The sequence below is a fragment of the Hyla sarda genome, chromosome 1 (genome assembly GCF_029499605.1).
Source record: "Hyla sarda isolate aHylSar1 chromosome 1, aHylSar1.hap1, whole genome shotgun sequence".
NCBI classification, from domain to species: domain Eukaryota; kingdom Metazoa; phylum Chordata; class Amphibia; order Anura; family Hylidae; genus Hyla; species Hyla sarda.
The window spans coordinates 48,221,454-48,234,686 of NC_079189.1; the positions used below are offsets into that span (position 1 = coordinate 48,221,454).

Sequence of the window (13,233 nt, forward strand, 5' to 3'; positions counted from 1 at the left end):
AGCATGGAGCACACTCTGCTCCATGCTGGGAGCTGTAGTACCTGCATTAATAGACAGATCGCATCATGTGTCAGAAGTTACACTCGCTGCGATCTGTCTATTAATGCAGGTACTACAGCTCCCAGCATGTAGTACCTACAATTAAGGACAGATCACAGCGGGTGTCACTCCTGACACCCGATTCGATTGTCCTATCAATTGCAGAGATGCGGAGCGGCTTTCTTCTGCATTCCACATCTCTGCTCTGTACTCCGGCCGGCCACTCACTCATTCATTCCCTCTGAGAGCGGGGATTTGCTGCAACCATCCGGCCAATCCCCACTCTTGGCGGAAAATATGAATGAGTGAGGTGAATTTCTATTCACATCACTGGCCGGCCCAGAGTACAGTGCAGAGATGCGAACGCCGTATAGAGCCGCTCCGCACCTCTGCTATATTATGGATGATCGCATCAAGTGTCAGGATTGACACCCGGGACGATATGTCTATTAGTACTCCCATCATGGAAGGTATTACTACTCCCATCATGGAACAGTGTGTTTTGTTTTTTTTGGTACCCAACAAATTTTGAAAAAGAGCCAAAGGGGCCAAAAATGCAATTTCCACTTAAAAGCAAAAACACCAGAAGTAACGCCAGAAAAAATGTCAGACGCAGAAAATTGCACTGGCATTTTTGTGGAAACTTAGCCTATGGGTACGTTCAGACGAGCTGATTTTCGCAGCGTATTTCGCTGCAGATCCATCGCTGAAGGACCCACTGTATTCTGCCTTTACTTGTGCCTGCTCGGAGCGGCAATAAGCCGCTACGAGCAGACACACTGCAATGTGCGAGTCGCCATGCGCATGCGCAGTATACTCGCACATCTTGGCAGCTCATTGAGCAGGAGGAGCGGCTATGGTGTGTGAGTACACTGCGCGGCGACTTGCACATCGTTTCAGTGTGTCTGCACGTAGCGGCGTATTGCCGCTCCGAGCAGGCACATGTAAAGGCAGAATACAGAGGGTCCTTCAGCGTCTGATCTGCAGCATAAAATACGCTGCAAATCCGCTCGTGTAAACATACCCTTAGGGTACGTTCACATGCGCGGATTTTTTTGCGGGTTTTCCGCTGCATATTTTACGCGGCGGAATTTACGTGGCGGAAAATCCGCCACAGTCCCTACTGACTTCAGTGGGGCTTGCGGCGGATTTTCCGCAGTGTACATTCCGTCGCGGAAAATCAGCTGCGGACAGCCGAGAAGAGCCCGGCCACTTTCAAATACGCAGCGGAAAACCCGCCCAAAAATCTGCGCGTGTGAACATACCCTAAGGGTGCGTACACGTGCAGCAAATCTGCAACAGAGCTGCAGCAAAAATATGCATGTGTAAACGCACACTTAGGGTACGTTCACGTTCAAAACCCGGATTTATTTTCGGGTTTCCGGCTGCATATTTGAAAAGGGGTGGGCTCTTTTCGGCAGTCCGCAGCAGATTTTCCGCGGTGGAATTTATGTTGCGGAAAATCCATTGCAAGCCCCATTGAAGTCAGTTGGGTCTGTGGCGGATTTTCCGCAGCGGAAATTCCGCCGTGGAAAATCTCCTGCGGACAGCCGAGAAGAGCCCGCCCCCTTTCAAATATGCAGCATTAAACCCGCAAATAAATCCGCCCGTGTGAACGTACACTTGCGTATACGCAGCGTGAAATTTCACGCTGAGCAAAATTTACAGCAGCATCGGGATATACGCTACGTATTTCTTGCTCACTATACACACAGGGCTTTCTGGTGGCAGCCCTATGTGTGTAGTGAGTTTTGGAGGCCAGGCCGTGTGCCAGCGTGACTGTGATGCGCGGCTCTGCCTCAAAAACTAACTGCACACATAGGGCTTCTTCCGGAAAGCCCTGTGTGTATAGTGAGCAAGGAATATGCAGCGTATTTCTTGCTGCTGCTGTAAATTTTGCGCAGCGTGAAATACGCTGCTTATACGCCAGGTGGGAACAGACCCTAAGGGTATGTCCCCACCTGCATATTTGCTGCGTATGTATTGCTGTGATTTTATTTCCCATTGAATTTCACATGAAGTTCACATGCGCGTATTTTTGCTGCCGATATGCTGCTGATTTTGCTGCCCATTGACTTTAATGGGCAGCAAAATCTGCAGGAGCAAATCTGCAGCAGATCTGCAGAAAAAATACGCACGTGTGAACGCACCCTTAGGCTACGTTCACACGATGGAATTTCCGTGGAGATTCCGCAGCAGCAAAGTCTTGTTGATTTCAATGGGATTCTTCTGTGCTGTGCATCCCAATTCCAGAGTCCACAGAAAGAATAAACATGTCTATACTTTTTGCGGAGTCTGCATGGAAATGCATTGCTGTCTATGAGACGGCGCATATCCCAGCGGTCCTCATACCGGCATGTTCTGCCAGCGGTCAGCTGTCAGGGGAATGTCCACACGAATATTCTCCGCGAGGACATTCACACGTGTGAACATAGCCTTATAAAGATATATTCATAGACTTATAGAGATATATTCCTAAATTGTATTCTATGGAAGGAGATTCTGGTGATTACAGGGCTTTATCATTGACAGTGTGTAATTTGCAGGTGTAGTCAGTGTATAGTAAGGTCCTTGTAAAGTAAATATGCTGGTATATACAGCCGTTTTTATCTGGAAATAATGCACATTGATATAAAAATTTAGTTCTACACAAAGATTGTGTTATCTGCTTCATGTCTTTACAGCGTGTTCTGTCAGAAATAATGAAAGAAGAAAATAACAAATTGGCTTTTAATAAAACGAAAGCCCAACCAGCTCCGGTGAAGAAGGTAAGAGTCTACTACATTATAACCTGTCAGTTTTTTGCTGGGTGTTGAACACCATGCATTTCTTTATTGTGAATGTGTGTTCTGGCCAGGTTGACTTTCTCCATAATGGCTGAGCACCCCATCTATAAATCCAGAAGGGTACAGGCTATTAGTGCAGGTGATGCTGATTCCAAGCCATTTGGTGCAACTCGACCCTAGACAACACCCCTTCTTAAAAGGGTACTCCGCCCCTAGACATCTAATCCCCTATCCAAAGGATAGGGGATAAGATGTCTGTTCATAGGGGTCCTGCCGCTGGGGACCCCCACGATCTCCCTGGTGTACTTGGCGTTCTGCAGCGCCGAAGGCTTGTGACATCTTGACCACGCCCCCTCAATGCAAGTCTAGTCTCCCATAGACTTGCATTGAGGGGGCGTGGCCTTGACGTCACGAGTGGGGCATGGCAGTGATATCATTAACCTCCGCCCTGCATCACCAGTCATCCGAAGTTCGCTCCGTGCTTCGGATTTCTGGGGTGCAGCAGCCAAGATCGCAGGGTCCCCAGCTGTGGTACCATCGTGATCAGACATCTTATCCCCTATCCTTTGGATAAGGGATAAAATGTCCAAGGGTGGAGTACCCCTTTAAATATTCATGGCTGTTTCACTCACCGCTTCCTTGAGTAGCATGGAAGCGGCACATGTGTGGTGGTGTTATGGGCCGGCTGTACTGAATATATATGAAGGGGTTGTTGTACAGGGCCGAGCCGGGCAGGCATAAGAGTGGACACACCCTGAGTGCACCAAAGCACTTCATTTACACAATGGTGCCACGTATCCAAAAAAGGTAACCAGCATTGGCTGTACCCGCAGGTAAGGGCGGTTGATGCTGGTGTCACATTCCCTTTAAGCAATATTATCAAAAACAAAACCTTACAAGGAATGTGTATATGAAAACCACATCTGCTATGAAACAGTCCAGAAAACAGGAATAAATAATCTATGTGGGAAGCAATTTGCACCAATTTTACAAGGATGACTCATATGTGTTCCTCATAAGTAAACAATGACACTTCTCACCAAGTATTCAACAATAACAAAGACTGGAAACAGAGACAAAGTAATGGATGCAATATGCGTCACCTAAATGGCAGCCGCAAGTGACAGCGGAAGGTGGCAATATAGCAAGCAGTGTGTGCAAGTAAAAGGCTTTAAAGGGGTACACTGCTCCTAGACATCTTATCCTCTATCCAAAGGATAGGGGATAAGATGTCTGATCGCAGGGGTCCCGCCGCTGGGGACCCCCACAATCTCGGCTGTAGCACCCCAGACATCTAAATGTTACGAAAGATGGGGCAGCGGAGTACCCCTTTTAGTGAATGGAAAGATCTGACTAATGAGCAAGAAAGAGGCCATAGCACCACTGGCCATTCAGTCAGTTGATCATCAGGATTGCCGGGAGTCGGACCTCTACCAATCTAATATTAATGGCCTCTCGTAAATCGTGGAAAACCCCCTTAAGCAGAGTTTTATTTCGGTACCATACACAGAAGGTATCTGGGTGCACCACTGTGCAGAGAAAAACTCTGAAGGAACTAAACCAGCGCTGCGGGTCCTTCATTCTCATGTCCCAGAAGTCAGACTCCACCAATGAGAATGTTATGGCACATCCTAGCTGTATGCCATAACACTAACTGATAGGAAAAATTCTCCAGTTGTAACTGGTTGGAATACATGTGGGGCACAGAGCTCTGTTTATGCCAATTTTTTTATCGATTTTTCCTTCCAGGTGGATAATGTCCCAGTGAGACTGAATGCTGCTGCCATACTGAGAGAGGGCGCTCGATATCAGCGGCAGGTGGAAGAGGAGCTGAACAGGTAGAGTACACACAGGAGTCTCACGTAGTGCGGCATTTCTTCATCTGATACATGGGATGAAGAAAAATATTGTGAAACATCACCAAAGGGCCACTTCTTCCAGAAGACCAATTCCCCTTAGGGTAGGGTTACACGTAGCACATCCGCAGTGTATTTCACGCTGCACGTGCTCCTACGGCAGTCACAAGAGCAAGATCCCTGCCGCGGCTGGGCATCTCTGTGTGTCCCCTTGTAGCCGCAGATTTCCCGCTGTAGATACAATGCCTGCTCATAGCAGATGCACAGTGGGAAATCCTCTGCAATGAGCGGACACACAGAGCCACCCAGTCGCAGTAGGGGACTATTGTTGATAGATCAGATTTTCAGTGCCAGATTTTCAGTTCCACATTTATTACTCATTCTTTCAGAAGACCACTCCCCTAAAAGACCACTTTTTTGTGCAATTTTGTCTTAAAGAGGTTTTGCTGTATAGGTACAGATTTATCCAGTTATACAAAATTATTTTTATTTAGGCCCCTCCTGTGAAGTTTATTACTTTTGTAGTATACATGTTTTAAAGACTCTGCCCCATTCGCTAGTCTGAAAAACCATTTACTTATGGAAAGTTTGTAACCCGGACACTCTGGTGTCCACTCCATCTCCATGTCACTCACTCCCTCAGCAGCAGCAGATCAGTGCTCAATATAACCCCTCCATTGCTGATGCTGTTTCTTGCATTTCTGCTTAGACAGCACTTTGCAAGGCATATACATCAGTAACCGCTTCTATCTCCACATGCCATCTGTAGTACTGTATATTTGAGTTAATAGTGTATACTGCTGCGAGATCTGTGTGTGCTATATAAATAATAATCTTATTATTATTAAATGTAAATAATTTTTCAGCACAGTGCAGCCTGTTTAGTGCACTTTCACTAGCGCTATGTCATGACATAGCAAACAAGAGTATGTAGTGTGCTGTTCTGTGATTGGCCAGAGAATTAAGAGAAAGGAAGTCCCGGTGTGTGTACTACTGACAAACAGCCAAGCTCTGATTCTTCACCCTGAACTAGAGAATGGGAATGAAATAGAATTATTGAAATAGAATGAGAAATAGCTGTGCACCATGGATGGGGCTCTCAGAGGATCAGTAGCAGTAGTGACAGCACTAAAATCAACTCTTAAGGGTTAAACTTACAAAACAATATATATTTGTGCTCGTGGCTTCACACTCATGCTCGTGATTACAACGATGCATAAATACATACCTGTATTAAAAAATTTAAACTTAACAAAGAGGTCAGATTTGTTCACATAACCGCGACGGAGGGCACACCTTTAGAGGGCATGCCCTACAATGAATGAATTGAAAAAAGGGAGGGTTGGGAGGGGTCCGCAAAACGTCACAAATGCTCGGCCAGTAGGTGCAGGGGCGTTTTATACTCCCGCCCCCTACACGCAACTCCCAACACGCCTCCTAGAAGTGCGGGGGAGAATACTCCCACCCCTCACATAAATACAACCTGATAGGCTTAACACTTGTGCTCGGGGCTTCACACTTGTGATCGTGATTACAACGATGCATACATACATACCTGTATGCAAAAATGTAAAATTAACAAAGCGGTCAGATTTGTGCCCATAACTGCGATGGAGGGCATGCCTTTAGAGGGCAAAAGTAAACCTGGTAGTATAAATAACAGCATTCATAATCATAAACCAATACCACAATAACTAACACAAGACCCATATTTGACTTTAACTTGAGAGACAGAAAGTAGAATCTGTGAACTAGCTGTCTTAGTAATCGATGCCTAATACCGAGGAGCCATGATAGTTAAGCCTATTTTGAAAGAAACGAGCCGGCATTGGAACAGGACCAGGCTGACATACTAGCCAAATATGCATCTTTAACATACTTACTTATGACATCATGGCAAGAGTGAAACCGATAGATACCTGTCAGAGATAACTTGAAGATATCCAAGTCCCAAATAAACTGTTAGAAGGATTACACACAATAACAAAATATATGACAGACCTTTGGTGATAATAACCTTGTGGCACCATATTGCCTGTAAACCAAACTACACTCTAATAAGTACCTTACCTGAGGACTAACCAAACTTTGAACTGCCAAGTTTACGACTCAACACTGGTCCCCGGAGTGACGTCCCGCTGCGAGTGACCGAACCTCTTTCATCGCCATCGTGTCTGTAGTCGTGACAGGTCTTTGCGTAATCATCATGCCTGTAGACTTGACAGGTCTTTGCGTAACCACTGTGCCTGTAGACTTGACAGGTCTTTCGTAAGCACTGTGCCTGTAGACGTGACAGGTCTTTGCATAACCACTGTGCCTGTAGACGTGACAGGTCTTTGCATAACCATCATGCCTGCAGACGTAGCAGGAAGGGTATACAACCACCTAAGCGTCATGATGTTGTTGCTCTGAAGACGTGTCAGTAACAACAACTACGCAATGCATCCCCCTGCAGACGTGGCAGGTATGACTGGTATACAACTGCTTTTGTGTGATGATGTTATCATTGTGCAAACGTGTCAATAACAGTAAGTACGCAGATCGTGCTCCTGCAGACATGATGAAAACCATGATGTCAACAATTATTAAGGTAGTGCATACCCTTGGAAAGGTTGTCAGGTAGAAGCTGCGTGTAACATGTTAAGCTGATTCAAACGGTAACAAATGAGTAAGACTGACTTGGTGACATATGTGTTACGAATGCTATTATTGCTAAGTGTCACATATCTGCTGTAATAAGTAGTCGGAGCTTCTGCTGAAACTAACAGCCATAGTAACACGACTGGAACATATGCATGATTTCAAATGTCTAACATATGCATGGGGTGCCGGCTATAGTAGTGTAAATGTGCTATCTAACGTATTGATGTTATGGACCTAGGAAGAGTATGCATTTAATTCTGGCATCAACGTCTGTATGTAAACCTATACACTGTGAATGGTGATTGACGTATGACTGATACGAAAGCTAAGAACCTAAGTACAGTATAAGTGCTATGTATGACTGCACAAAGTAAAAGAACATGAAATGCTATCAAAACTCACATTATGTAGTATAAATATTATGAATGTGTGCCCGAAATAAACGCTATGCAGTTATGTACAGTATAATGTATTATGAGCCTACAAACAGCAATGTTACGCCGAGCGCTCCGGGTCCCCGCTCCTCCCCGGAGCGCTCGCTACACTCTCCTCACTGCAGCGCTCCGGTCAGATCCACTGACCCGGGGCGCTGCGATACCGCCTCCAGCCGGGATGCGATTCGCGATGCGGGTAGCGCCCGCTCGCGATGCGCACCCCGGCTCCCGTACCTGACTCGCTCTCCGTCAGTCCTGTCCCGGCGCGCGCGGCCCCGCTCCCTAGGGCGCGCGCGCGCCGGGTCTTTGCGATTTAAAGGGCCACTGCGCCGCTGATTGGCGCAGTGGTTCCAATTAGTGTTATCACCTGTGCACTTCCCTATATCACCTCACTTCCCCTGCACTTCCTTGCCGGATCTTGTTGCCATCGTGCCAGTGAAAGCGTTTCATTGTGTGTTCCTAGCCTGTGTTCCAGACCTCCTGCCGTTGCCCCTGACTACGATCCTTGCTGCCTGCCCCGACCTTCTGCTACGTCCGACCTTGCTTCTGTCTACTCCCTTGTACCGCGCCTATCTTCAGCAGCCAGAGAGGTTGAGCCGTTGCTAGTGGATACGACCTGGTCACTACCGCCGCAGCAAGACCATCCCGCTTTGCGGCGGGCTCTGGTGAAAACCAGTAGTGACTTAGAACAGATCCACTAGCACGGTCCACGCCAATCCCTCTCTGGCACAGAGGATCCACTACCTGCCAGCCGGCATCGTGACAGTAGATCCGGCCATGGATCCCGCTGAAGTTCCTCTGCCAGTTGTCGCTGACCTCACCACGGTGGTCGCCCAGCAGTCGCAACAGATAGCGCAACAAGGCCAACAGCTGTCTCAACTGACCGTTATGCTTCAGCAGTTACTACCACAGCTTCAGCAATCATCTCCTCCGCCAGCTCCTGCACCTCCTCCGCAGCGAGTGGCCGCTTCTGGTCTACGACTATCCTTGCCGGATAAATTTGATGGGGACTCTAAGTTTTGCCGTGGCTTTCTTTCCCAATGTTCCCTGCACCTGGAGATGATGTCGGACCAGTTTCCCACTGAAAGGTCTAAGGTGGCTTTCGTAGTCAGCCTTCTGTCTGGAAAAGCCCTGTCTTGGGCCACACCGCTCTGGGACCGCAATGACCCCGTCACTGCCTCTGTACACTCCTTCTTCTCGGAAATTCGAAGTGTCTTTGAGGAACCTGCCCGAGCCTCTTCTGCTGAGACTGCCCTGTTGAACCTGGTCCAGGGTAATTCTTCCGTTGGCGAGTATGCCGTACAATTCCGTACTCTTGCTTCAGAATTATCCTGGAATAATGAGGCCCTCTGCGCGACCTTTAAAAAAGGCCTATCCAGCAACATTAAAGATGTTCTGGCCGCACGAGAAATCCCTGCTAATCTACATGAACTCATTCACCTAGCCACTCGCATTGACATGCGTTTTTCCGAAAGGCGTCAGGAGCTCCGCCAGGATATGGACTCTGTTCGCACGAGGCGTTTCTTCTCCCCGGCTCCTCTCTCCTCTGGTCCCCTGCAATCTGTTCCTGTGCCTCCCGCCGTGGAGGCTATGCAGGTCGACCGGTCTCGCCTGACACCTCAAGAGAGGACACGACGCCGCATGGAGAATCTCTGCCTGTACTGTGCTAGTACCGAACACTTCCTGAAGGATTGTCCTATCCGTCCTCCCCGCCTGGAAAGACGTACGCTGACTCCGCACAAAGGTGAGACAGTCCTTGATGTCTACTCTGCTTCTCCACGTCTTACTGTGCCTGTGCGGATGTCTGCCTCTGCCTTCTCCTTCTCTGCTGTGGCCTTCTTGGACTCCGGATCTGCAGGAAATTTTATTTTGGCCTCTCTCGTCAACAGGTTCAACATCCCGGTGACCAGTCTCGCCAGACCCCTCTACATCAATTGTGTAAACAATGAAAGATTGGACTGTACCATACGTTTCCGCACGGAGCCCCTTCTAATGCGCATCGGACCTCATCACGAGAGGATTGAACTTTTGGTCCTCCCCAATTGCACTTCTGAAATTCTCCTTGGACTTCCCTGGCTTCAACTTCATTCCCCAACCCTGGATTGGTCCACTGGGGAGATCAAGAGTTGGGGGCCCTCTTGTTCCAAGGACTGCCTAAAACCGGTTCCCAGTAACCCTTGCCGTGACTCTGTGGTTCCTCCTGTAACTGGTCTCCCTAAGGCCTATATGGACTTTGCGGATGTTTTTTGCAAAAAACAAGCTGAGACTCTACCTCCTCACAGGTCTTATGATTGTCCTATCGACCTCCTCCCGGGCACTACTCCACCCCGGGGCAGAATTTATCCTCTGTCCGCCCCAGAGACTCTTGCCATGTCTGAATACGTCCAGGAAAATTTAAAAAAGGGCTTTATCCGTAAATCCTCCTCTCCTGCCGGAGCCGGATTTTTCTTTGTGTCCAAAAAAGATGGCTCTCTACGCCCTTGCATTGACTACCGCGGTCTTAATAAAATCACGGTTAAGAACCGCTACCCCCTACCCCTCATCTCTGAACTCTTTGATCGCCTCCAAGGTGCCCACATCTTTACCAAACTGGACTTAAGAGGTGCTTATAATCTCATCCGCATCAGAGAGGGGGATGAATGGAAAACGGCATTTAACACCAGAGATGGACACTTTGAGTATCTGGTCATGCCCTTTGGCCTGTGCAACGCCCCTGCCGTCTTCCAAGACTTTGTTAATGAAATTTTTCGTGATCTCTTATACTCCTGTGTTGTTGTATATCTGGACGATATCCTGATTTTTTCTGCCAATCTAGAAGAACACCGCCAGCATGTCCGTATGGTTCTTCAGAGACTTCGTGACAATCAACTCTATGCCAAAATAGAGAAATGTCTGTTTGAATGCCAATCTCTTCCTTTCCTAGGATACTTGGTCTCTGGCCAGGGACTACAAATGGATCCAGACAAACTCTCTGCCGTCTTAGATTGGCCACGCCCCTCCGGACTCCGTGCTATCCAACGTTTTTTGGGGTTCGCCAATTATTACAGACAATTTATTCCACATTTTTCTACCGTTGTGGCTCCTATCGTGGCTTTAACCAAAAAAAATGCCGATCCCAAGTCTTGGCCTCCTCAAGCGGAAGACGCCTTTAAACGGCTCAAGTCTGCCTTTTCTTCGGCTCCCGTGCTCTCCAGACCTGACCCATCTAAACCCTTCCTATTGGAGGTTGATGCCTCCTCTGTGGGAGCTGGAGCTGTCCTTCTACAAAAGAATTCTTCCGGGCATGCTGTTACTTGTGGTTTTTTTTCTAGGACCTTCTCTCCGGCGGAGAGGAACTACTCCATCGGGGATCGAGAGCTTCTAGCCATTAAATTAGCACTTGAGGAATGGAGGCATCTGCTGGAGGGATCAAGATTTCCAGTTATTATTTACACCGATCACAAGAACCTCTCCTACCTCCAGTCTGCCCAACGGCTGAATCCTCGCCAGGCCAGGTGGTCTCTGTTCTTTGCCCGATTTAATTTTGAAATTCACTTTCGGCCTGCCGATAAGAACATTAGGGCCGATGCTCTCTCTCGTTCCTCGGATGCTTCTGAAGTTGAACTCTCTCCGCAACACATCATTCCTCCTGACTGCCTGATTTCCACTTCTCCAGCCTCCATCAGGCAAACTCCTCCAGGAAAGACCTTTGTTTCTCCACGCCAACGCCTCGGAATCCTCAAATGGGGTCACTCCTCCCATCTCGCAGGTCATGCGGGCATCAAGAAATCTGTGCAACTCATCTCTCGCTTCTATTGGTGGCCGACTCTGGAGACGGATGTTGTGGACTTTGTGCGAGCCTGCACTATCTGTGCCCGGGATAAGACTCCTCGCCAGAAGCCCGCTGGTTTTCTTCATCCTCTGCCTGTCCCCGAACAGCCTTGGTCTCTGATTGGTATGGATTTTATTACAGACTTACCCCCATCCCATGGCAACACTGTTATTTGGGTGGTCGTTGATCGATTCTCCAAAATGGCACATTTCATCCCTCTTCCTGGTCTTCCTTCAGCGCCTCAGTTGGCTAAACAATTTTTTGTACACATTTTTCGTCTTCACGGGTTGCCCACGCAGATCGTCTCGGATAGAGGCGTCCAATTCGTGTCTAAATTCTGGAGGGCTCTCTGTAAACAACTCAAGATTAAATTAAATTTTTCTTCTGCATATCATCCTCAATCCAATGGACAAGTAGAAAGAATTAACCAGGTCTTGGGTGATTATTTACGACATTTTGTTTCCTCCCGCCAGGATGACTGGGCAGATCTTCTACCATGGGCCGAATTCTCGTATAACTTCAGAGTCTCTGAATCTTCCTCCAAATCCCCATTTTTCGTGGTGTACGGCCGTCACCCTCTTCCCCCCCTCCCTACCCCCTTGCCCTCTGGTCTGCCCGCTGTGGATGAAATTTCTCGTGATCTTTCCATCATATGGAGAGAGACCCAAAATTCTCTCTTACAGGCTTCATCACGCATGAAGAAGTTCGCGGATAAGAAAAGAAGAGCTCCTCCCATTTTTTCCCCTGGAGACAAGGTATGGCTCTCCGCTAAATATGTCCGCTTCCGTGTCCCTAGCTATAAGTTGGGACCACGCTATCTTGGTCCTTTCAAAATTTTGTGCCAGATTAATCCTGTCTCTTACAAACTTCTTCTTCCTCCTTCTCTTCGTATTCCTAATGCCTTTCACGTTTCTCTTCTTAAACCACTTATCATTAACCGTTTCTCTCCCAAATCTGTTCCTCCCACTCCTGTTTCCGGCTCCTCGGACATCTTCTCCGTCAAAGAGATTCTGGCATCCAAAAAGGTCAGAGGGAAAACCTTTTTTTTAGTGGATTGGGAGGGTTGTGGTCCAGAAGAGAGATCCTGGGAACCTGAGGACAATATCCTAGACAAAAGTCTGCTCCTCAGGTTCTCAGGCTCTAAGAAGAGGGGGAGACCCAAGGGGGGGGGTACTGTTACGCCGAGCGCTCCGGGTCCCCGCTCCTCCCCGGAGCGCTCGCTACACTCTCCTCACTGCAGCGCTCCGGTCAGATCCACTGACCCGGGGCGCTGCGATACCGCCTCCAGCCGGGATGCGATTCGCGATGCGGGTAGCGCCCGCTCGCGATGCGCACCCCGGCTCCCGTACCTGACTCGCTCTCCGTCAGTCCTGTCCCGGCGCGCGCGGCCCCGCTCCCTAGGGCGCGCGCGCGCCGGGTCTTTGCGATTTAAAGGGCCACTGCGCCGCTGATTGGCGCAGTGGTTCCAATTAGTGTTATCACCTGTGCACTTCCCTATATCACCTCACTTCCCCTGCACTTCCTTGCCGGATCTTGTTGCCATCGTGCCAGTGAAAGCGTTTCATTGTGTGTTCCTAGCCTGTGTTCCAGACCTCCTGCCGTTGCCCCTGACTACGATCCTTGCTGCCTGCCCCGACCTTCTGCTACGTCCGACCTTGCTTCTG

The 13,233-nt window shown here is 48.5% G+C and overlaps 1 protein-coding gene across 3 annotated transcripts in view; it reads left to right on the plus strand.

Moving 5' to 3' along the window:
• CFAP99 (cilia and flagella associated protein 99) overlaps positions 1-13,233 on the plus strand; it is a 156,493-nt gene that overhangs the window by 82,136 nt on the left and 61,124 nt on the right. For all 3 annotated transcript variants that reach the window (XM_056554965.1, XM_056554963.1, XM_056554964.1), the window contains exons 9-10: positions 2,724-2,807; positions 4,575-4,663. In XM_056554965.1, coding sequence (XP_056410940.1) covers positions 2,724-2,807; positions 4,575-4,663 — 173 coding nt within the window. The remainder of the gene's footprint in view (positions 1-2,723; positions 2,808-4,574; positions 4,664-13,233) is intronic.